The sequence below is a fragment of the Natator depressus genome, chromosome 7 (assembly GCF_965152275.1).
Source record: "Natator depressus isolate rNatDep1 chromosome 7, rNatDep2.hap1, whole genome shotgun sequence".
NCBI classification, from domain to species: Eukaryota; Metazoa; Chordata; order Testudines; family Cheloniidae; genus Natator; species Natator depressus.
The window spans coordinates 111,319,209-111,344,895 of record NC_134240.1 but is presented as its reverse complement, the minus strand read 5'-3'; the positions used below and the strand labels follow the sequence as shown (position 1 = coordinate 111,344,895).

The window sequence follows — 25,687 nt, the reverse complement described above, 5'->3', positions numbered from 1 at the left end:
CTGCTAGGTTTATGTTCTCTGAGAAAATCAGGGCCTCAATACTGCATTCCTTGCTCGAGCACAAATTCCATTAGAACCCATAGGAGTTTTTTCAGAGTAATGAGTGTGCAGCAATCAGGCCTGAAGAGTTAGATCTGAGTGCTACACTTCCGACAGTGACTAAACTGAATGGCTTAGAAATCTAGAAAATTCCTGTCCTAGTAATACAGTACTTTCTTGCAGGACTCTAAAAAAGCAGGAAGATTAATAGCCTTAATACGTACTCACTGGAATACAATTATTTAAAGTCCTGTAACAAAGGTACAATGACTAACAGTGTGATGGGCAAGAGGGAGAGCTGTTTTCCAAACCAATTAATCAGAAAGCCATGTACCTTGCTGCAGAATGATGTAGTGTCTCTAAATAGGGTGACTAGACGTCCCGATTTTATCGGGACAGTCCCGATTTTAAGGCATTTGTCCCACGTCCTGACCGCACATCGGTCAGGACGCCCTTTGTCCCGATATCAGGGACCGCTCACCATGAGTCCCCGCGTGCACCAAAATCCCGGGGCTGGCAGCGCTTCCTGGGGCAGCTCCCGGCACCTGCCTGTCGGCAGGAGCCTACAGTGCAGGCAGCCCCTAGGCACAGAGGCGGAGGGGTGTCTCCGGGTGCTACACCATCTCCCTCCTGCCCAATCAGAGCTGCGGGGGCCGGGCTTGCAGGCACAGGCAGCAGGCAGAGAGCCCTGCGCCCCCCCACCCCACCAGACCCTAGGAGCCAGAGGGACCTGCCGGTAACCTCCACCTTGCCCCCCGGCAGGTCCCTCTGGCTCTTAGGGTTGGGGCGGGGCGGGGGGCTCTCTGCGCACTGCCGGTGCCTGCAAGCCCCACTCTGTGGCTCCAGCAGCTCCCACTGGGGCTTTTCCCGGCCAACTGGAGCCATGAAGCTTGCGCTTGTGGCGGGCGCAGCACGTGGACAGTCTGGAGACCCCCCCTCGCTGCTCTGACCCTAGGAGCCAGAGGCCTCCCAGCAGGGCTGGTGAGTGCAGCCAGGGAAGGGGGCAGGGTGTGATGGAGCGAGTGTCGTGTGTGGGGCTGTGCGGGTGTGGAGGGCGCTGGGCTGTGGCAGAGGTTTGTGAGTTTTGGGGTGCTAGGCAGTGGGGGAGATAGTGTGTGTCAGGGCAGTGGGGGCCTGTGTGGGGCGTTGTTTAGTTGTGGTGGTGGGGCTGCGGGGAAGGGCACTGGGAGGGAGGAGAAATCTGTGTGTATTGGGAAGCTAGTGTGTGGGGTGCTGGGCAGCTGTGGTGGGGCTGTGGGGGCGCTGGGCAGGGGTGGTGGTGTGCACAGCACTGTGCATTTGTGGTGGAAATGGGGGGGGGGAGTTGGGGGGGCTCTGGCCATAGTGGGTTCAGGGGGTGCAGGGCATAGTGGATCCAGGGGGTGTTGGGCAGGGGAGCTGTGTGGCACAGCATAGGCCCACCCCCAACAGGAAGGGCACGCTGGTAGCACAGGGCCATTCTGGGTCAACAGCCGTAACTGTAAATTTGGGGACTCTGAAGAAAGAAAGTGAGTACGGGCCATAAAAAAACCCCACCTGCGTGCGACACGGACGAGCAGAGCAACTCGTGGAGACGAGAGCCGGCAGGAGGAGGGCGCAGTGGTCTGTCCTCTCCCATCCCCCGCCCCCCCGGTGCACAAAAGAAACCCTCCCAGGCGCCCCCAGCAAAGCTGCACGGTGCCATCCCTGTGACCCCCCCGCGACCAGGTGTGTCTCTGAAAAGCGGCTCACCCTTTGCACAACCGTGTGCACGCCATGCCCAGAGCAGCAGCCTGTGCACCGCAGGCGGAACGGAATCTCGGGGGGGGGGGGGGGGGCCCAGCAGCGCCCCAGCCCGGTGCTGCCCGGACACCGCCCCTCCCGCAGCAGGCAGAGGCGGGGCTGGCCCAGCCGAGCCGAGCTGCAGGGTGAGGCCTCTCCAGCCGCCTCCGCGCGCGCCTGCTCTAGAGCCCGTGCGCGCGAGCTGCCGCGGCCGGGGCCGGGCACGGCGAATCCTCCATCTCCCCGCGCGCGAGCCTGCGCGCGACCGTCCCGGCCCGGCGCGCCGCGCCGCCTCTCGCCGCTGCTCTGCTGCAGGGCCCCACGTGGGTAGCCAGGGAGCCGGGCCCGAGCCGCCGTCCCCTGGCCTCCTCGGTGCATCTTCAGCCTGGGCGAGCCGGGCCCGGAGCATGGCCGAGAAGGTGCACGGGAAGCTGGGGCTTGTTCTGGCCAACACAGCAGCAGCTAAGCTCTTCTCTCTGAGCGGGCTGTTCGCTGTGTACAAACCCAAGGGGCCCACTTCAGCTAACGTGCTCAACCAGCTGAAGGAGAAGCTGTTGGCAGGTACTGCAGGGAAGGGGCAGGATGTCACCCTCGGGCTGGGTGCGGGGAGGCCACGGCGGGAGGGTCAAGCTGGGACGGGGGGTACCTTGGGGGGCAGGTCTGGATGACACATGCTGGGAACTTCATGCTCTTCCTACGGTGGTAGGAGTCCCACAGCATTAGTGCTGGGAGTATCCGCCTGCACCCAGTACTTTGCCCTCTAACTGTATGTATGCAAAGCCAATTGCTGCACCATCAGTTCCCCTCTGCAGGTGGCTGGGGCCCTTGCCCCTGTAAGTGTCCCATTCCAGTTACCCCAGGCCCAGGTAAGGGTTTTGTGTGTGCAAATTACTGCCTGAGTGTAGCTTCCTTGCTGTGCAGGTTGCACCTTCACCTGTTCATATTCCCTAATCAGGGTAGTTTGAATCCCCACCTAATTTGTCTCCACCCCTTCTTCTGCGCATGGAGAGAACCATGAGTCTGACATGCACATTTTGATACCTGATGTGCCCCTGAAAGTTTCAAAGCAAGTTTAAAAATCCAGATTTTCCAGGGCTGCAGAGCTGGAAAAGTCTAAAGGAGGAATACTTTGGTTAGAGAGAAGTGAGATTTGTAAAATGTCTGTTAAAATACATATGGACAATAATCCTTCGTCACAGGAGGGAGACACTAAAAACTGGCCTAAAATTAAATCCAAACTGAAGGTGCCGCTTTCAGTCAGAGGTCTGATTTCAAAAATACATTGTCCATTTGTTTCAGAGTAGCAGCCGTGTTAGTCTGTATTCGCAAAAAGAAAAGGAGTACTTGTGGCACATTAGAGACTAATACATTTATTTGAGCATAAGCTTTCGTGAGCTACAGCTCACTTCATCGGTGTTCACCTAGTTAGGCTTTTTCAAGCTTCTGGTATGTATATGGGCCTCCTCTTTGTGAATCTCCATTACAGGCGTGATTTAGTATCCCAGCAAACACAGGCAAGGTCTAAACCACAACTCCTAGGAACATATTACCTCTTCCTTTTCAAAGTTCATATCACTGTTGTCTATCATGGAAAGAGAAAGCAAGAAAAATGTATTTTCTCCTTAATTTTTCAGATTGTTTACTCTGGTGGGTCCTGATCTTGCAGTATGATCTATGGTGGTGGGATTCTTATTTCTCCATCAAGTCCCACGGAAATAATTTTAGTCCCACCCAGAGGCCCATGAGTCTGTATGAGTGGAGCAGAATTTAAGGATTGTGAAAAACACAGTTGGAAGGCTACAGAACCAATCCCCATGCCACTCCTTACGCCACCTCTCCATAGTGAATTGCAGGGCTGGGGTTTAAGATTGTAACCTCCTTGGGAGGCCAGGACCATGTTATCTTGTATACAGCACGTAGCATGATGGAGCCCTGATCCTGATTGGGGATTACAGAGTTTCCTGCAGTATAAGGCCCCAATCCTGCATTGAAAACTGCAGTATTTCTGTCCCATGTAGACACCTGTTGAGTGGGGCTCCATGCAGGCACAGGGGTCTGCCCATGTGAGTCCCAGTGCTGGATTAATTGTCTGTGTAGTATAATTACAGTGGTAGCACTTTGTTGACAGCTAGTTTCTAAGTTCTTCCCGTTGTTTGTATGGGTCTCTCACTGTAACACAAGAGAGAGAAACACTTGAAATAATAGGAAAGTTGTTATAAAGCTACAGAAATTAGAAATGAGTTTCAGAGTGGGAGCCGTGTTAGTCTGTATCAGCAAAAAAAAAACAGGGGGGAGGGATAGCTCAGTGGTTTGAGCACTGGCCTGCTAAACCCAGGGTTGTGAGTTTAATCCTTGAGGGGGCCATTTAGGGATCTGGGGCAAAAATTGGGGATTGGTCCTGATTTGAGCAGGGGGTTGGACTAAGATGACCTCCTGAGGTCCCTTCAAGTCCTTGTGGCACCTTAGAGACTAACAAATCTATTTGGGCATAAGCTTTCATGGGCTAGAACCCACTTCATCAGATGCACCCACTTCATCAGATGCATGTAGTGGAAAATACAGGAGCAGGTATAATAAACACATGAAAAGATGGGAGTTGCCTTACCAAGTGTGAGGTCAGTCTAATGAGACAGTTCAATTAACAGTAGGATACCAAGGGAGGAAAAATAACTTTTGTAGTAGTAATGAGAGTGGCCCATTTCAAACAGTTGACAAGAAGGTGTGAGTAACAGTAGGGGGAAATTAGGTTGAGGTTTTGTAATGACCCAACCACTCCCAGTCTTTATTCAGGCCTAATGTGATGATGTCCAGTTTGCAAATTAATTCCAGTTCTGCAGTTTCACGTTAGAGTCTGTTTCTGAAGTTTTTTTGTTGAAGAATTTGCCACTTTTAGGTATGTTATTGAGTGGCCAGGGAGATTGACGTGTTCTCCGACTGGTTTTTGAATGTTATAATTCTTGATGTCAGATTTGTGTCCATTTATTCTTTTGCGTAGAGACTGTCTGGTTTTGCCAATGTACAAAGCAGAGGGGCATTGCTGGCACATGATGGCATATATCACATTGGTAGATGTGCAGGTGAACGAGCCCCTGGTGATGTGGCTAGGTCCAATGATGGTGTCCCTTTAATAGATATGTGGACAGAGTTGGCACCGGGGTTTGTTGCAAGGTTTGGTTCCTGGGTAGGTGTTTTTGTTGTGTGGTGTGTAGTTGCTGTGAGTATTTGCTTTAGGTTGGGGGGCTGGCTGTCTCCCAAGGTCTGTGAGAGGGAGGGATCATCCTTCATGATAGGTTGTCAATCCTTGATGATGCGCAGGAGAGGTTTTATTTGGGGGCTGTAGGTGATGGCTAATGGCGTTCTGTTACTTTCTTTGTTGGGCCTGTCTTGTAGTAGGTGACTTTTGGGTACCCTTCTGGCTCTGTCAATCTGTTTCTTCACTTCAGGGGATTTGGGGGCATGTTTAGCTCTTTCAACTGTATATTCAGTTGACTTCCTTTCAAGTTTATAATGGCCCCGAGAATCTGCTGAATGTTTCTTTTTCAGGGAGTGATCAAGGCTGTGGAATTCCTAGGTGGGATTGCAACAGGCCAGTCACATTTCCCCATATGAGACTATTTGTTATATGCCATCACAGCAGATGGGCAACAAAGAGCAAATTCCACTCAGTTGCATGTAGGCATCCCTATTGAAACCATTCACGTAGCTGAGTGGTATGTGGCCCATTATGTGCAATCAAATAAAGCAAGAATGCTCAGTGTACCTGATGCTTTCTGTGAGTGTGCTCAGCTGGTAATAGTGTTACATGTTGCATTAATGAAACAAATCAGGTAACCTGTCCACTCTGGTGTGTCTTGTATATTCCTTTAACACTTCTGTTTATAATGGTGCATAAGATTATTTATAATTAGCTGATAGCAGCCACTTTCGCAGACAGGAAATTATATATGTGTGTGTATATATGTATATAATTCATGATTTAATCAGAGCATGAAGAAAAATGATTTCCATTGAATTTGTTTTGTCTTTTTTGATATATTGCAACATAAATAAGTTTTTTGCATTTGCCATGTTCTGAGGTTGTTCTGTAATGCGTTTTGTCAATTTATTTTTGCAGAAGCTGGTATACAAAAGTGTGCAAGAAAGAGGAAAAAACAGATTTTGAAGATTGGACATGGTGGGACTCTAGATAGTGCAGCTGCAGGAGTTCTGGGTAATTAAAATATGAGTATCTGCAACAGTTGCCTTTGTTGTTTTTATTTAATGAATTGTACTTCTAATAGCCGGAGAAACAGATACTTTTGTTTGGCTAAGCTGGTGTTTTGTAGCTGCTGTAATATTCTGCAGTGTTTGTTGTTATAATAATGCTTTATATTTCTATGTCTTTATCTCAAAAGATCCCAAAGTGCTTTAGAAACTAGAGATACATAGGATTCAGTTCAGCTATGGAGTGCAGCAACACAGTAGTTCCTGATAGGAAGTGAAAAATAACTCATTTAATAACAAAGGCATCAATGAGGTTTCTACGTTTACTATCTCGCAATGATTTCAATATCAAGTGTGTTCCATTTACTGGTAATAGAATGATAATTGCCAGCTGTGTAAACTCAGCCTTGGGTCTGAGAGTCAAGATGGATTAATCCCAGCTTGCACATCATCATCAATAATTTTGTTGAAGAACAACATAGAGCAGAATCTGCAGCTTCCATAATCTTAGCTGTGTTGCTCTGTAGGACTAAAAGGAATAAAAACAGTAAAAATTCTGTTTTGTAATTGAATTCAACAGGTGTGACTGTGAATATACATAGGGAACAGATCCACTGAGTTTTGACATAGTCACTTCTCAAAGTAGAACTTTGCTTCAAGGAAACAGACTGTTGCTAATGGCTGCCAGTAGGCTGGTAATTGTCTCTCTGTGGCCTGCGTGCATTGTAAAATGTAACTCCCATAGACTAGAAGTAAACTTTAGCTCTGCTTGTTCCAATTTCCTGTTTACCGGGTTGTCATTTGTTGAAGAACATTGTTTCTGGATCTGAAACGGAAGGTTCTTTCTCTTGCACAGATGTTCCTATTGAGCGCATTATTTCTTGTTGTGGGGAGCCATCAGCATTGATCCAGAAAACAAAACAAAAAAATCATTGAGGCCTTTTAATTGCTTCTTCTACTGTCTTCTGGCAGCCAGTGGGCTCCAGAGCTTGCATCTGTGGCATGACAGAATGTATTCAAGCTTGGTGTGTGTGTGTGTGTCTCTGGTAAAGACAGAGAAGTGCATCACCTTAATATGTTTCCGATCGATGCTTCTTCACAAGGGCAAAGGATGTTTTGTGCTAGTGACAGAGAAAAATCAATGCAAGCCAAATAGAAAAGGACAAAATTCATAGGAGGGTGGGAGCAAATGCTTTCAAATTTCAAAAGATGTGAGAAGAAATAGTTGGGGGAGGGGAAGAAATAAAATAAAAATATTTTTTCTTTCTGTTATTTTTTCTAACAGTTCAGTTAACTGTTGTCTCCAGCGTATTGGTGGTGGTGGGGGAAGCTTTCTTCCACCTACAAAGCAGTATCACAAGAAGCCTTTGAGGCTACTAAACCTCCTCTCTTGCTCTGTGCCTGTGTGGCTTCAAATTTCAAGATCTATGTTCTGATCCTTTCTCGCTGCTTGATATCAGACCTTTCTGCATATTTGTAACAGCTGGGTGAAAGCACTCTTTCCACTGATGTTCTAGCATTTGAGAGATCACTAGGCAATGCTTGAGCAAGGCCTAATACAGTTCACTTTGGGGTTTTTTTTTAAGGAGCAGCCTGGCTCTAATGTAAAGCCTTTGGAAAACTTTCGACCAAACATTTCTGATAGTCTTCCTCAGCGGCTGGAGTTCTGCCCCAGAATAGGAGTTGAACAGACTGTAGTTATGCGAAGTGTGATGGTTGCATGATGGAAGGTGAGAAGAGAAAGCAGAAAATTGTGCAAGAACTTTGATATGAAAATCAGTTTCAATCACCTTCTTGACAAGGCAGAAGACACCATTTATCCTCTCAGAACTGAGCACAGGCTGAGGAATGGTTGGTGCATGGAAGTCGTCTGAGATAAGAGACACCCACTTGGGTAGTGGCTGATGTTCGCTAGTTAGCCATGAAATAGGTTCAAAGTGTGAGCAGCAGCCCTAAAAGCTTCCCCCGCCCCCCTGCTACTCTGCCAGTGTTCTTCTACCCTGACCTGTAGTGACTCCCCTTTAGGGGTCAGAGCAGTTCAGTCTGCATGTCCGTGTGAGCTTCAGCCTCTCTTCTGAACCTGGCATACGTTCTGCAACGAGTATTTCATTTGGTATAGATCACTGACTATCAGATTATGACCACGTTCAATCACTGTTGACCTAAGCTGTATTTGAGTCAGTGACCTAGAAGTTAAAGACTTCATAGGGCATGTCTACATTGCAATAAAAAACCCGTAGTACCAAGTCTTAAAGCCTGCGTCCACTCACTCCAGCGTGAGGGGCTCACACTATGGGGCTAAAATAGTAGTGTAGAAGTTTGGGCTCAGGCTAGAGCCTGGGCTCTGAAACCCAAAGAGGGAAGTGGGTCCGAGCCCATTTACACTACTATTTTTAACTAGTCAGTTGACCCAGATTCTGAGACTCACAGCTGTGGGTTTGTTTGCTCTTTTGCAGCATCAGTGTCTCCATAGTATGATGTTGTACCCCATGAATTATGGTGTTAAAACAAATGGACGTGGAAAAGAGCTATCGAGTCATTGAGTCGGTCTCCCAGCCGCAACAGGATGGTTCTCTATGGTACATGCTAACAGTGTTTTGTCAAGTCTGGTTCTAAATACTCTCAGTGGTTGTGGCCCCCTCCACTTGCTCTGAAGGTATATCTACATTGGCAGTAAAAGACCTGCAGCATGCCCATAACTGACCTGGGCTTGTGGGGCTCAGGCTACGGGCCTATACAATTGCAGGGTAGTCATTCGGCATCAGGCTGAAGCCCCAGCCCTGGGACCCCGTGAGGGGGGTGGGTCTCGCAGCTCAGACTCCAATCCAAGCTCAAACATCTACACTACTATTTTTAGTCCTGCAGCCCGAGCCCCACAAGCCCGAATCAGCTGACCCAGGCTCTGAGACTCGATGCTGCGGGTTTGTTATTGTAGTGTAGACGTACCCTGAGAGACCTCTCTCCCAGACTCATTCTCCTCATCAGGGAGTATTTCCTGTCATCCACCTTAAAATGTCCCTGTATTAGTTTCATCATCTGACTCCTTGTTTTACCGTCTTGTACCCCTCTAAAGAATTTCTCTCCTCCGTGTTTGCACCCTTCTGCATACAGCTTTCCAGGTTTCTCCCTTTGAATAACTGAGCCATTTAGTTCTCCACTACTATCCAGTTCTAATAAGGTGCTTGGATACTCTGGAGCTGAGCGCATTGCAAATGTATAGACACTGTTTTTCTGAAAAGATGCATTTTTATATGACTCTTTATTTCGTACCTGGCGTATGTCTCCGTCTGTGGGACTCAGGCTTGTGGACTCAGTGTTTCCAAACCCCTGCTTGAGCGTTCACACTGCATTGTAAACCTAGGTCAACCATTGCTGGACCCAGGTCTCAGCTGTGCCAGTGCATCTATACTGCACGACACAGACCTTCCATCCTGGTTATATGGCTTGACCTGCGTCCACACTGCAAAATGACAGGGCTTGGACCCAAGTCTCAGTGGGACCTGCCCATTTAGCAGCTTCCTAGGACCTGGGTCCTGTCTGCTTGCTCACCTGAGTCAGACTGATTTGTGTGTGGTTGGCAGCGGGGTTTGGACTCAAACGTGAGTCAGAGCATGGGTTTAGTGTACACTGTAGACATAGCCTTGTAGGCTTGCCCTATTGCAAATGTGGGTAAAAAGGGGTGATTTAAGGTTTTGAGCACCAAGTAATTTTACCACAAAAATGGCTAAAAATCATATAGTTCAGAGAGACAGGAAATGGTAGGTCTAGTCTTAATGCCAGTTCAGGGATGAGAGTCCCGTTATTTCAGCTACATGGGGTTCTTGCCATGCCATGGGGAGTGGGAAGGCACTATGATTTAAAGACAAGCAAAATAATTCTTCAGCTGGCTAAATTGCTTTTGTCTTTGTGTTGAGAAAACTCTAAGAACATCTTTAAATTAGAGCTGTAATTTTTTCCTTTATTCAGTCAATTTTCTGAGATATCCCTTTAGTTCCATCAAGGTTTAATAGAAGTTGAAATTCTATTTCAAATGAGTCCAAACACTCCTGTTTTGCATATAAAAGTGTTTAAGCTCTTAGAAGTCATTTTAAACTTAAATGATTCTTAAATAAAGTTGTTCAACTTAAATGGTTATGCGGAGAGATTGTGTCTTATTTCTTACCAATCTATAGAGAGGTTTTCCTTGCCTCACTGAGTTTGGTAAGGAGTTGGTTAAACATTGCCAGATAACTAACTAATTTCCCAATTAATATGAATGATTTTATACTCAGATGGCTTCTTATATTAGTAATCTGTTATAGCAAGGTCATTTGATTCAATTTTTTACATAAAACATCCACTATTCACATAATAGTGGTATTGAGGCAGTTATTACATTTGCAAATACACATCTCAAAGCATTTAAGGGACAACAAAGGTTTTCATCTTCAAGAGGAAACATAGAGTTAGACATAACTAACATCATCCATAAAACATTGTCCAACCATAAATGTTCTTCTTACCATTTGAAGACTTTAGACCAATTATAAAAGAAATCAGTTTCAATAAGGATAATTCTAGATTTTTCCCTTTTCAAAGGGGGGCGATAAAGACGGCCTCTTTTATTACTCAGTTTCTAGCTCTGATAATGCATCCTAAAACATCAACCCCCTTTGGAATATCCTAAATACACATCCAGATCTCTTTCTAAAACACAAGTATTTTAAGAAGTTGTTTTCTTGAGATAAAGATCATGTCTATACCAAACTAGTGTCCTGTACAAGGGGAGGTGTCCTGTTCTTTAAAGAGACACTCTTGTTGTTTGTTTCTTTTGACCCAATGCTTCCTACATTTACAGCTTGTAATTAACTTTTATCAAATAGTCTATACAAGGCACAAATCACAATAATGAACACTTTTATACTATTTTGAAAGATGTGTGTAAAAGAAAATATAGACCGTTAAAGCTAAACAGAAGTTGTAAAGCTGCATTCCAGAGCATGTATAAACATTCTAGGAGGTAATATATTTGGTTTTATGGCTAACGAGGTGTTCTGCTTTTTGACACTTTTGGTGCCTGTTATTGGTTGATGGAAAGCAGAGATTTCCTATGGATTCCCTTAATTAGCTTTAACCTTTGATTTCATTAAATTAGCAACTAAAAACTTAAGCACATGAGCTATCATATTCTTCAAGTATTCTGTGTGGAAACAGTTGTATCTCCTAAAACTGAGTAAAGGCAAAGGCAAGATTATACTACTCTAACAGTATAAAAGAGAATTATCATAATTTTATTAATAACCATTTTGCATCAATATTGAGGTATATCCACTACACAAGGTAGTACTGGAGAATCCTACTGTATACTCTTTGTATGGTGATGACAGCTTTACAAATGTGTGGTTACAATGTACCTGGTTTTCTTGTTTTCCTCTTTCTGTTGTATCTACTACTTCTGAACACTGTGCAGAAAACCAATGGAAAAAGTTAGTAAAGAAAAGCACATTACTATAGGAAGTTTTAATGTGAATTCTAACACAGTAAAGCAATTTTCCTACCCATTTACTTTGAAAATCTGATTGTTAATCGCTTTGACACGTCAAAATGTAGTTTAAAATTGGAAAAGCCAGTGGGCCACACAAACACGAGTCTGCCTGTTTGATTTATAAATGATTCTAGCAAGAGACTCAGGGACCTCATGATTATTTTACTTTCTTGCCCTGGTCCTATCACTGCCAAACTAATTTCATTACGGTATACCTTAGCTGTGTTACTACAGGCTGCTAATAACCTTTAAATGGTCCATTAGTTACAGCAATGGCTTTAGCTCACTAATAATGAACCTTGCCAAAGACTTTATCAGGCCAGACTGAGAGCCATGGTTTGTGCTATGTCTTTCTTTACTGAAGACTGAAAGTACAGCAAAATAAATCAAGTCCAATCACAGGGTAGAATTAAAGCATTTTAACAATAGGCAAAGCTTATCTGTCTTCTGCTTCTTGTCCTGTCCTCAGTCCCAGTAGATACAGCATCAGAGGTATTTTCTCTTAGGCAATATCTTTATCTTTTGGTATCCTCCTCTTAAAAGACTCATTCAGCTGATCATGATAATTGAGGCCACTTATATGCTAGCAGTGCAGGAAATGTGTTATTTCTGACTAACGTGATGTATGGCAGTGAGTTGAGTGATAGTGAGTAGAGGGAGAATGTGAATCTAGTTAATGGAATAGAATGCTGTAATATTTCTCTTTCTGTCTTTGCAGTGGTCGGTATTGGAAAAGGAACTAAAATGCTGAGCAACATTTTGGCAGGCTCCAAGGTATGGCACACTAAGTTATTGATCAGAATATTTTTTCTGTGTCGAGGTGAATCGTGATACAGGCAACTAAAACATCCAGCATCAAGCAAGGACTCAGAATGGCTTCATTCCTTCAGGGACCCAAAGTGTTGCTATCACAAGCATGCTTAACTGTCTGTCGGAAACCCTTGTCTCTCTGATGTTGTCTCAGAGAGCTTACTGATGATTGGGGTCTTTTGTAGGAAGGTTTTTTCAATGTTCAGTTCTTTGTAGATTTTAAATATGAGATATAGAAACACAATAATGAATGATGTCCTGTAAATATTGTAACGTCTTCTGTTTTTAAATCAAAACTTTAAAATCCCCATCCCCCCTATCCTTTCCTTCAAGTAGACATAAAAGAGTAATACTATAATTCTTCCATCACAAGCTGTTATGAAATTACATCTGTTCTTCACATCTGATTTCTTAAAAATTCCATGCAGTCTTAAAAGACGAAACCCTTAGATTTTTTTTTTAATCTTTATTATTAGTATTGCTATAATGGCTAGATGCAAGTGGGGATGGGGGCTCCATTGTGCATAATCCCAGCCCCAAAACATTTGACACAAAATGTAACAAGCAAGTGTGAGCAAAATTAGGAAGGGAGGATAAAGGTGACAAAAATAATCTATGTAATCACACAAATTTATATATGTGGTTACTGATGTTTCCAAATCATCCTAGATTATAAAAAACAAACAAACAGCAGTTTCCCATGGATGTATAACCAGATCATTAGTTGGCTGACTTCTTTGTAGGTATCACAGCAAAAGTTGGTCAAGAGGAAGGAATTGGAGAAGGAGCGGGTACTTGTGTTCTGGGTTAATTCCATTGGGGAGTTCCATGCATCGAAGGCAGCATGACATATAATGCATAGATGGTTCTAAGAGTGGCTGTCAAACAGACCTGCAAGGCTAATAAGTAACCTTCTATTAATGTTTTCTTATTCAAAACACACTGTGCATTTGGGACATTATGCGCTCCTAGACTCTGATTTTAAGGACTCTTTGATCAGGGGAACATATATACAAAGACTTTGTGGGACTCCAGTCTTGAATGGGGATTTTGGGAGCTATCATACAAAAGAGAAAAGCATCATGTATTACCAGCTTAAGGACTGATCTTGCAAACATTTACCTACCTAAGTAGCATTAGTCATGTGAGGAATTCCTTTATCGTCAGTTGGGCTATTCACATGAATTAATTCTGTGCATAAGTATTTGCAGGATTGAGACATTAGTATGCAAAGCACAAGTGACAACAGGTGGATTTGGAGAGCTATCATTCTGCATAGTTAACAGATGGGAACTTGACTCACCTCTGGTTGTACTTTCTGGCTAGTTGCATCAAAACCTTGACTTGTGTGTTTACATTTCCAGGCAATAGATGTTGGGTAAGTGGATAGGTGGGCCTGCTCCAGTTAATCCAGTAGGATTGGTTCCAGCCCTGGGTGTTAGGGGTTTTGCATACATCTTGAAAGCTGAAAATGTAAAGTCCTGTTGTTTAGAGAATACTTTTAAAATGGAAAAATGGGCAAGAATACATGAAGAAATCAATATAACAGTCAAGTGCTCTCCAGATTTTGTTACTTTAGGAAAGTCAATAATGACTTAAAAATAATTGACTTTTTAAAGTCAATTGACAGCTCCTCTAATGCATTTCATGCTGACTATTTTTCTTCCTTTTTTCATCTCTGATCCATGACCAATAAACTATTTATAGATGCTGTGATGATGATCTGAACTAGAGCCTGACTGATATTCACCCAGGTTTAAGAAGAGATAAAAGACAGAAAAGCAGTTGTGGCAATAGGGCCTGATTTAAAGTCCCTAGCAGTCAATTGTGATGCAGTTTTAGATTTGGTTTTGGTAAGTAATGAGGATGTCCTAGAAAAGCTACTCATAGGAAATAACTTTGGTTCAAGTGATCCTGAGTTTATTTAGTTTAAATGAAGTAGAAGGATAATCAAAAACCAAGCAATCAGCTATGGATTTTGGTTTCAAAAGGGAAGACTTTGGGAAATTAAGGGAATTAGTTGAAGACATCAACTCGATTGAAGCAATCAAAGACTTAAATGTGGAAGAGGCTTGGGATTTATATCTATATTAAAAAAAAAAAAAAAGAATAAGAAAGGATGAGGTTGGGCGCTATGCAGTGTGGATGGGAAGGAGGTTGAAGAGGAAGACCCAAAAACTAAATGAATACTTTGCCTTGGTTTTCGATAAGGATGATAATATGGAACATGGGTATGAAGGCAGGATGGCAGATGGAAATGAGTGTATAGAAATGGAAATTACGACATCTGAGGTGGGAGAAAAATGTGAAGATCTTAATGTGGTTAAATCAGGGGGACCAGATAATTTCCATCCGAGAATACTGAAAGAACTGGCACATGAGATTGGTAGCCTAGGAGCAAGGATTTTTAATAAATTTATCTATCTGGGGCTAGTGCCATATGGCTGGAGTATAGCTAACATTGTCACTATTTTTAAGAAAGGGAAAAAAGTGATCCTGGCAATTGAAGACCTGTTAGTCTGCCCTCAGTAGTGTGCTATAGAACAGCTGTTCTCAAAATGTGGGTCAAGACACCAGAATGGGTTGTGACCCGATTTTAAGGGGGTTGCCAGGGCTAGCATTAGACTTTCTGGGATCCAGGGCTGAAGCTGAAGTCCTAGCTCCAGCCCCACCTGGGGTAGTGGGGGGTCAGGCTGTGGCTCCCTCTCCACCACACCAGGGGTGGTGGGGCTTGGGCTGTGGTCCTGTCTCCCCTCCCCAGGTTGGTGGGGCTCAGGCTCCACCCCCATCCCAGGATCATGTAGTAACTTTGTTGTCAGAAGGGGGTCATGGTGCAATGAAGTATGAGAATCTCTGCCTTAGAACAGATTGTGAAGGAAAGGCTAATTAAGTTAATGGAGACAAACAGCAAAGGGGATATAATTCAACATGATTTTCCAAAGGTAGATCATGCCAGACTGTCTTGATTTCTTTCTTTGAGAAATTAACTGATTTTTTTCACTAAGGGAAATACAGTAGATCTAACATGCATGGACTTAATAAAGCATTTGACACAGTACTACATGGGAAATTATTACGTAAATTAGAGGATATGGGGTTAGTACAAGCATTGTAAACTGGATAAAGAACTGCCTTAAGGGGAGAAGGCAATGGGTTTTGTTGAAGGGTTAACTATTGGACTGGAAGGAGGTTACTAGTGGAGTTCCTTAAGTATTGGTCTTGGAATCAATCTTATTCATGATTTTTATTAATGACCTTGTCACAAAAAGTAAAGTGTGTGATAATGATCTGGATGACCTTGAAGATTGGAGTGACAGAAATGGGATGAAATTCAACAGTACCAAGTGCAAGGTCTAAGGGTCTAACAATAAGAATTTCTGGGGGCTCATCAGTTGGACATGATAGGGGAAGAGAGAGACCTGGGTGATCACAAGATGACTGAGGCACCAATGTGATATGGCTGTGAAAAAGGCAAACGTCATCCTAGGCTATATCAAGCAAGGCATTTCCAGTAGTGATAGAAAAGTATTAATGCCATTGCAGAAAGCACTGGTAAGACTGCATCTGGAATACTGTACACAGTTCCGGTCTCCCATGTTCAAGAAAGATGAATACAAAGTGGAACAGGTGTAGAGAAGAACTACAAGGATGATCGGGAAGAGGAGGGCCTATCTTATGAGAAGATAAGGGAAGAGCTTAGTTTGTTTAGCTGAGGAGAGGATATGACTGATCTCTTTACATACATCGGGGGAATAAACACCAAACTGGGGGAAGAGCCATTTAAGCTAAAGGACAATGTTGCCACAAGAACAAACTGGCCAGGCTGGAAATTGAAAGGTTTCTCATTGTCAGAGGAGTGAGGTTCTGAAACAACCTCCCAATAACAATTGTGGGGGCAAAGAACCTCTCTCTCTTTAGAGCTGGGCAAATTTATGAGTGTGATTGTGTGATGGGGTTGCTTGTGCTAGTAGGAGACAGCAGAGCTGGGGTTACTTCCAGTTTGTCTTACGTTCCTAGAAGCTCACGTTTCAGGGCTTCACCTGGCCACCAGGAGGGGGTCAGGAATGGATTCTGTTACTCTCTCTTCCCAGTGTATTCTAGATATTTTTAGGTCTCCTTCCTCTGATGCATCATAGAAGGCCACAGCCGGAGATGAGATATTGGAAAGGGTGAGCCAGGACTCTGAGGTAGTACCAAGCAGTCTCTCTCTCAGGTGCTTGGCTGGCTGGTTCTTGCTCACAAGCTCAGGTGTTTTCCCCTAGGTCAGATTGGCCATGACCTTGGGGGCTTTTGCCTTCCACTGCAGTGACTGAGTGCAAGTCACTTGCAAGGATCATCCAGTTATTTGTCTCAATGATTTCCCTGCCATTGCAGGGACCTCGGCGTTGGTAGGTCTCAGTCCCTCTTATTGTCTCACTGTGGCACATAACCATCTAGTCTCCTGTGGTTTATATTAATTTGTCCTAGTTTTGGTTGTTGGGTTTAGTGTGAAGGTGCTGGGTTATATTAGTTGCTTTTGATATACAGGAGGTCAGACGGTAGTCCTTCTGGCCTTAACCTCTGACTCTAATTGGAGTCTTTCCGTTGACCTTGGTGGGCTTTGGATTAGGATGATAGTACTCATATAACTTACTATAGTTCCTGAGGTTGAGTCCCTGTTACTTGAGACTTTAACTTTTTATAGTCTGACATCCCCTTTTTTAATACCTTATCCATTACAGAAAAGCTTTGTCATATTAGCTAAATCAGCTTGAAATAGTTCTAGCTAAACTAGTACAAATCCTTAATGTAGATGCTCCTAAATCCATTTAACTCTCATCCAAATTGGTTTAGTTTAATTTGGTAATTTATTGACACAAGTTAAAATGATTTTTAAGTGAGGGTTAAACCAGTCTGCAAATCTATGTAGATAGACTCGTAGGTTTAACTGGGTGGCTACAGAGGTCTCAGGACTCATAGTAGTTAGCCATGACTATTCTTTATTCTAAAGCTGTTGAAAAACTTTTTGCCTTTTAGCTGTCGTGCTGTCTACTAGATTGGATGTCTCTTACTTCATCATACATCATGTGTTTGAAATAATTGTTACTTTTGCTCTAATTCTCTCCTTTTTATGTTCGATTCCACTACATTCAATATGCGTTTCTGCTGGGGATTTTCTTTTTAATTCCGTTAAAGCTGTCTTCAAGAGAAATCAGATCCAGTCTATCAACACTGGCAGCATAATTACACTCGTGCCCCAAAACTTACGTGGTTGCTGTGAACTCTGTATGGCAGCTCTACCAAAGAGATGGATGTCAGAATTTTTCCAAACGTCCTATCAAATTTAAGCTGATTTGATTGCCACCAGCATGATTCCCTGAGCTGTAATTCATTCAGCCTCTGTAAAGAATATCATGATTTATCAGTTCTGTAATCAAGTATGTGACCTCCTTAAGGACTAACTCAAAAGAAATAGAAACGTCCAGCAAAGTTTCTCAAAGCTCCAAGTTTCTTATCAAGTTCCTTAATATTTTTCCAGAAATAGACGTCTCTGTATGTTTTTTTTTTTATTTCAAATGTTCCAGCAAAGTTGTGGAATAAATTACGGCATGTGAATGGGCTACTCTTATGGCTCAAAGACTAGCATGCTATTCTTCCTCTGAAAGACGTTAGGTAGTCTGATCAGAGTAACTCTGTTCCTAAGACTGAGACTATGTGGAGGTGATGTTTGTGGGCAGATAATTTAGAGAGCTCTTGCTAACAGCAAAAAGTTTAAAGGAAACCATTGCTTTGGAAAAATCTCTCCCACGCTAAGATGTGCTGTAATAATGTAGCTATGCAGAAAGAAGTTGTGGGCTCATCAGGGAGGTAGGAGGCTTGACAGCCTAAGCAGCCAGTAATGAGATATTGCATTATTCTAATAATTCCCAATGGGGCAGGGGGAGATTGTGCAGCAGGGATGTCTCTAGCACAGAAAGCCTTCACTGAAGTGAGATAAAACAGGATAATCAAAACTTCAGACACCCAGGTAGCATGTTCACTCATATTTAGTTAATTGCTTTATAAAGAGCCCAACTCTGGCTTCACTCACATTCTCCTCAGCAGGGTCACATGCATCAGGGTGACCCCAGAGTCTTTACTGGGGTCATACCAAGGTAAATGAGACCAGAAGTTGGGCCATCATGAGCATTTTGTGCTCTGAATCCTCAAATACTGACAGGTTGAAAACCTGCTTTTCTTTTCTGGAGGGTAGAATCTCTAGTCATTCTTCTTTTTTTATCGGAAGCCCCAGGAGCTCCAGTGACTTGTGGAGAATTAGAATTGACTTCCCTGCATTGATTGCAAATGCTTGAGTGGAGAGTAGGTGAATTGAGCATTTGATCTCAAAGGTTGCAGCCTCTCCAGAGGGGCTCACTATCAAAATGTCATCTGGATAATATAAAACCCAAACTCCAAATCGCCTCAAAGAGGCAAATAGGGATCAAGGGGAGAATGAAGATGCTGAGTTAGTAGCCTGATGTGGAACAGTGTGGATTCTTTATAGTTAGAAAACTGAACTCCCAAGGATCCTGAATGGGGCATGGAAACTATTTCAATTATCCAGCCTTTTTTAAGTGTAGCTTCACCATGTTTTGTCTCATAAATACGGAGCTTGCTTCTTAAGGATTCTCCAGGAGAAACTGGACCAACTTCCTTTGTAGTATGAGAACTTCTTACTGGCTTGTAAGTTTATTGTAGGATCATTCTAGGAAGTGGCTGATTGGATTCATGCTCCATCTAATCCAGTATCATTTCTGCAGAGGTTAGTCCCAGACGTTGTAGAGAAAGATGCAAGAGCCTATAATGAAATAAATGCCTCATAGGGAACATTATTTCCTAATCAGTAATTTACATCGAGTTGTCTTATGCCCAGAAGCATGAGAATTTAGATCCCTACGTTTTTGTATATTATCTAATGTAATTGTTGATATAATAATTATGCATATTAATATCTAATTCTTTTTTGACTTGGCCACCATCATGTGGCAATGAGTTCCGTGGGGTAATTATGCCTTTTTTTTTTTAAAGTTTCCTTTTTTCTGTTAAATTTTTTTTTGCAGAAACATCCTAGTGCATGCAGTGAATTTTTTCAAGTGTAAGAAACTAAATGACTGACTTTCTTTTCAGAGGAATCTTTATGTGGCACACATCTTTACTGTTTAGTATTAAAACACCTTTTCCCCACAGTAGCACCACACAAGCAGATCAAGGGCACCTGCTTGCCTTGTGGTATTTTATCTAGCCAGCTATCCATTCCAGTAAAATAATACACTGTGCAATACAGACTAAGCAAAACATTGTGAGGGGATGTCTACATTGCAATTAGACACCCGCAACTGGTCTGTGCCAGCTGACTCAGGCTTGCGGTACTGTTTAATTGCAGTGTAGATGTTCGGTCTCGGGCTGCAGCCTAAGCTCTGGAACCCTCTTACCTGTCAGGGTTGTAGAATCCGGGCTTCAGCCCAAGACTGAATGTCTACTCTGCATTTAAACAGTCCCTCAAGCCTGAGTTAGATACCCAGCTGCGGGGATCTAATTGCAGCGTAGACATACCCGGAGTGAAATCCTGGCCCAGTTGAAGTCATTGGTAAAACTCCCATTAACTCAAATGGAGTCAGGACTTCACCCTCTTTCATGATTTTGTGATTATAAATTTGTCTGAAATGGTTTTATTGTTGCATAGTCAAAATAGCACTGTCCTAAACGAAATAAACACCTACAGCATGGAAGTAATTATTGTAAACAAATGTAAATTATTTATGAAAGTTGCCAGGAGTATATTCAAATGGTCCCGCAAAGTAGATCTTCTGTTGTACTAAAAGGCGGTGACATGCTGCTTCATTGATTGGGGAGATAAATTTGTCACTTGTCTTTCCTATTATGGCCATTATTTTGCCTATAAATCTACTCAAGTGAGGATATGGCTGGCTCTTGGGGGTGGGGTGTGGTGTGGGGGGAGTTTTTTCTTTAGGACTAGAATTTTTTGATGCCCTTACACTGAACGGCACCTTACTCCACAAATGCTCTTCAGTAGTCCCATTGACTTTAATAGGACTAAAATCATGAGTAAAGGTATCTGTATTTGGCCTTTCATCATTAGTGAGGGTTAATAATTAAAAGCATGCACTCGGGAGATAAAAAGGTAAAACGTGAAAAAGAATCCCTTGACTGTTGTGCACTATGAAACGCGCTGAAGTAAGGGCCAGTTTCCTTGGGAAGCTTCTAATCTTGGGTGGGAAGAACCACCTCCTCCCTAAATTTAAGAATCAGTAAAACAAACAAATACTCCCCCTCTCACACACCCAATATTTGCACTGTATCTTCTCCTGTTTCCTTGCTCCATTGAAAGAGAGATGATCTGACTCTTCATCTGTTAAAGAATTTTACAAGAAGAACAGAGCAGAGTCTAATCATTGAAATGATGAACAGAAAGAGCTGTGAGGCTGTGTAAAAAGCAGATGCTCCTGTAGCTGTGAAGAGTGAATTGAGCAGATATTTGCTACCTACTTCCATGAATATAACACACACACATTGGAAAAATGATACATGCCCACACTACTTATTTTAGACCTTGACAAGTGTTTCCTTTTTTTTTAACTGAACAATTTAAGATTATGGAGGGTACAGTAAGAAATGATCGGTCCTCTCTTTTACACTGTTCCACAGTAGAGGACAAGGATTCACTATTAAATTAATAGCAGGTAAACTTATCATCAATAAGAGGAAATACTGCTTCAAAGAATATGTAATTAGGTGGTGGAATTTGCTGCTAATTATTATTTGTTGTACTGTAATGATTAGGAGCTGTAGTTCTTGTAAATGGAAGTGGCAGAAAAATAGCCTTATTAGGGCAAGAGACTGAAATTAAGAGAACTGGGTTCTAGTCATAGGCTTCCTGAGTAAACCTAGAGAAAATCACCTGAACCCAGATTTTTCAAAAATTGATTTTGAGTGCTTCAATTTTTGTGTACCCACTGTGACACACAAGGCCTGATTGTTTTCATTCATATATATGTTGTGGATGCTAACTGTCTCAAGATGGTCACCTCACATCAGTGTCAACTTTTGAAAATGGGTCTTAGTGTTCCTGCCTCCTCCCTTCTTCCTTGTATAACAGAGCTAATACTTACCTACTTAACAGGGATATTGTGAAGCTGAATTCATTGTTTTAAAAGTGCTTTGAGATACTTTGATGGAAGGCACTGTGGAAATGCAAAGGGGTGTTCGGTACAAAAAGAGTGTGTTCAGATAAAGTTATGCCTGCACAGTGAAGCATGCAGATGTCAGGAAATGCCAAAGGTAAGGCTCCACAAACAACCTTGACTCTGTCAGGCTCTGATTCCAGGCAGTCGGACCTGGTGGTTGGAGTGGTGGTCAGTGCCGGATGTAGGATCAGGACGTGGCCGAGGGCAGTGGTAAAACTTGGTTCCAAGGACAGGCCATGGGTCAGAACTGAGGTCAGATCCATAGACAAACCAAATCGGTATCGTAGTGAGAGTCCAGATGCAGGCCATAGGTCGAAGCAGGGTTGGAGTCAGTCCTAGGGCTTGGGAGTCAGGAGGTGATGGAGGGCTGGATAAAAGAGAAGGACATGGACAAGGCTTGAGCAGGCTGGAACAAGGCTCCGGTAAGGTTGGGGCAGGAACAGGAACCAGATGAAGGACAGCCTGGAAGCCTAGGGAGTCTGTTTTATTATTATTATTTATTACATAATAAAATATAATACAGTTTCAATCCAGTGTTTATCTATAGCACTGATCACCAGGGTATCTGAACATTGAACAGGTAAATTAGATCTGGATGCTGATGTCCATAGCCCATTATTCATAGAGGATTCTGCTGTTTGCCTTTTCTAGGAGGCATTCTGCAGTAGCCATTTGTACGGTAACCACACATTAAATGTTGCTGTCAGAATGTATTGTATAGATTAAGTGAAAACACAGAGTAATAGTGAAATGCTGCTGGCAAATATAGGCTATTTCATTTGACAACTACATTATATTTGAAGCTAACAGTCTCGTCCCTTGAATTGCACCTAAGCAAGGCTGCCATATATCGTGAAAAGGAAATGTGTTGTATATGGCTACTAAGTAACTGATTTTGATAAGATGACTTGTGCCAATGAGACATTTTGCAGGGCAAAGGGTGCACAGCTGCTAATCCTTGTATGAGTTTATTGAGAGAACTCAATGCAAAACATACTGTGTATACCAACTATGCAGTTTTTTCCAGCAGATCGTAACTTGGTCAAATCAAAATCAGTTTTCACTGGAACACGTAAAGGCATTCCTCCCCCATAGGAGCTACTCCTCTGGCAAATTTGATCTTTCTACCATGACTCCTTTTTGCTAGAGATACCTTTTATTAGAGGGAAGGTCAGATAGAATCGTCTTTGTATAATGGGGAAGGTGCTCCTTCCCATATCCCCACTTCTTCCCTCCGTCATCCCCTCCTCATATCTTAAAAACAACTCAACCGTGTTTGCTTAAGTTAAGAAAAAAATTCACATGGCAAATTTCAGAGCAAAATGTGATAATTTTGGAAAGTTCTGTGTGTCTGAAAATGGGGTTTGAATGGAAATGCTTCTGCAACCTTAAAGTCTCTGACAGTCCACTCTAGTGATTTATATCTGCACTGGAAGATTTGTATTACCCTATATATTTTTTTAAACATAGGTACTGGAGCTACTGAATTCAAACACTCTTCTGGTTTCCCTTCCCCTCCCTCTTTTTCCTCCCACATCTTCTCCCCAAAATATAGGTTATAAAAGGGCCCCAGGTATGTAGTGCAGGTATTAATTTGCCTGCTGCCCTACCATTAGTGAGCTGGCTCTGCGTGCTGTGTATTTCTCAAGTCTCTCTCTTTCATGTTAACCGCAGGGGCTAACCTATTAATATCTCTGCTTCATGCTCTATTCATATTCAGACTTTTTTAAAGTACAGTATTGAAAATTTTGAAGAGGCTACACTTACTGTGCTGTGGGAACTGTTGCCTCACAAAACGGAGAGTATTTAAAGAGCCCGCTCCAGTTAAAATTTTTCTGTTTTCTCTCTCTCCTACACCCACCCCCTCCTTCTGACCTCTGTAAATTACATATTTGTATTCGCTACATATACAATTCTTCCTTCCCACTTCAACAAAATATTGAATAACAGTGCTGACACAGAGTCAACTTTTTTTTTTTTTAATTATGAAATCATGGGAGTCAGAAACAGATGACCTGTTAGCAGATCTGTCTATTCCCACGCTGAAGCAGTTCTGTTCCTTTTGGTGCCCCTTTCTAGTCACTCAAAGATTCTTGTACCGCTGCCATTTGGAGTTTACTAGATCTTAGCATGAGGAAACTTCTTTGGATTTAACCTAAATATTAATTTTCATAATTTACTTTGACATTCCTAGTTATACCCCATTGCACCATTCTAAAACCATCTCTTTTCTCCTGTGAAGAGTCTGTTCTATTTCTGGGAGAAAGAAAATCCAGAATTTCCATAATACCCGATTCCTCAAAAAGTTAGGGGTGGGGTGGGGGGTTGTGTTTCCCCTGTGTAATCCATTGAACAGGTGGTAGAGTTTAGCAGTGGGAAGGAGGGAATGAGCTTGTGTCAAAACAAAACTGGAAATGACCTCTATTCAAGACCAAGGTTGAGATTTTTTTTTTCTAGTGAGTGCAGAGAGTTTCCAGTGGGGAAGGTGTCTGGAAGCTTTGAATTAAGAGACCTGGTACTACCAAGCAGCTGGTTTCTTGAATGGGTCTGCATGTTGTAAGACCTTGTTTGTGCTTAGCAGTGTGACCATGTATCACTGAAATCTGGGGGATGATCTGAGGTCCCTAATATTTTTACAAAACTCTAGTATTTTGTTCTAGCTTTTAGAATTCCCTGCAGTGTCTGGCTACATCCCCCGAGTTATCAAATCATTTCCTGATCTCTGGCAGAACTTTCGGCTGCAGGCTCCCCTCTGATGGGTGGTGCTAGTGTTTCACTTTGAAAATCAGGTCACCCCATGTTTTAGAGCGTTTTAAGTAAGAGGGTGATATAAGGGGTCAGACAATCCAGCTAGTCCTAGGGTAAAGATCAGATAGTTTTTCAGCAATGACAGAACGATTACAGCATCTAACAGTAAATAAAATTTAGTACAGCTTTAGCACGAAGTCAGCTTTTTCACGCAGGAGAAAAATGGATGCTAGAGGAGAGAAATTGTAGTTTCTCTGTAGTAAGAGGACGTTTGCTATTTGTTAATTTTGAACTTGTCATAAAATTCTTTTTGTCCCCTCTGTAATCTTAATTTTGTCTTTTGGTAACATTTTCAAATTGTTTGGGGGTCTTCTGCTTTTAATATGTCTGATCATGGCTGCTGGAAGTTCTTTTGTTTTGTAAAATAATCGGGACTAAAATAATCATCCATTTTCTCCTATCCTTGGGCTGTCTTTTCTATTTAGAGCCAGGCATTGTTTCTTGCTATTTGTTTTGAACAGTGCTTAGCACAATGGAACCCTGGTCTTGCCTGAAACCTTTAGGTGCTATTGAAATAAATTTGACAAGTTACGTAAATAACTAATCTTGGTCAGGAGTTAGTGATAAATTTTATGAATCTATGGACACAAATTGAATGTACTTTTATAAATAACCATATAGGGCCAATTTCATACATACAGAGGCCCACGTTTGCAACCAAGATGCATCTGCAGGTATGGGAACTGTAGGCGCAAAGCATGCAATTACATGATTAGGCACCAGCTTGGTAGTTTTGATGCACACTTACCCATTTTGTGCTCCAGCTGATTGCTACCAGTGTCCTTGCAACCTCTGTAGGCTTCCTATGCTCACATCTTAGTCAGGCACATACATATATTGATCTTCTATTTATCTCAAATCTGATTTCTCTGATGATTCTCAGTCTATCAAATAGGGTTCTTAACTTTTTTTTTTTTTTTCCTCCTACAGTCCCATGTTCAATTGCTGCTCAGATTTGAAAATAGCTTATCCTCAAATGAACTCTAAGAACCATTTGTCCTACTTCCTACAGTACTTCCTTTCCAGGAAATTCCAGCAATGAGAGCCACCTTGCAACTTTAAAGACAGCTACTAATGACCCTATTTTACAATTGCATCCCAGAGGTTGAGTCTCTCTTCTAAAAGTTGCTGTTCCATTTTTTTAAAAAAGCTTTTAAAACAGGTTATAATTTAGGATTTCAGGTCTCTGGCCCTTTTCCCAATAAAACTTTGATATATAAAATAAAACAAAACTGAGAAGTACTGTTCCCATGGTCTCTCTGGCATTTTCACTGACAAGTGGTATGGACATGCCTGGCTGTCAGCCCAGGGTCTCTTA

The 25,687-nt window shown here is 42.6% G+C and overlaps 1 protein-coding gene across 1 annotated transcript in view; it reads left to right on the top strand.

Moving 5' to 3' along the window:
* The first annotated feature begins 2,064 nt into the window (after nt 1-2,064).
* The window catches only part of TRUB1 (TruB pseudouridine synthase family member 1), a 40,620-nt gene continuing 16,997 nt past the window's right edge, over nt 2,065-25,687 (top strand). Inside the window, exons 1-3 of the mRNA XM_074960045.1 lie at nt 2,065-2,361; nt 5,915-6,010; nt 12,246-12,301. Coding sequence (XP_074816146.1) covers nt 2,208-2,361; nt 5,915-6,010; nt 12,246-12,301 — 306 coding nt within the window. The 5' untranslated portion in view covers nt 2,065-2,207. The remainder of the gene's footprint in view (nt 2,362-5,914; nt 6,011-12,245; nt 12,302-25,687) is intronic.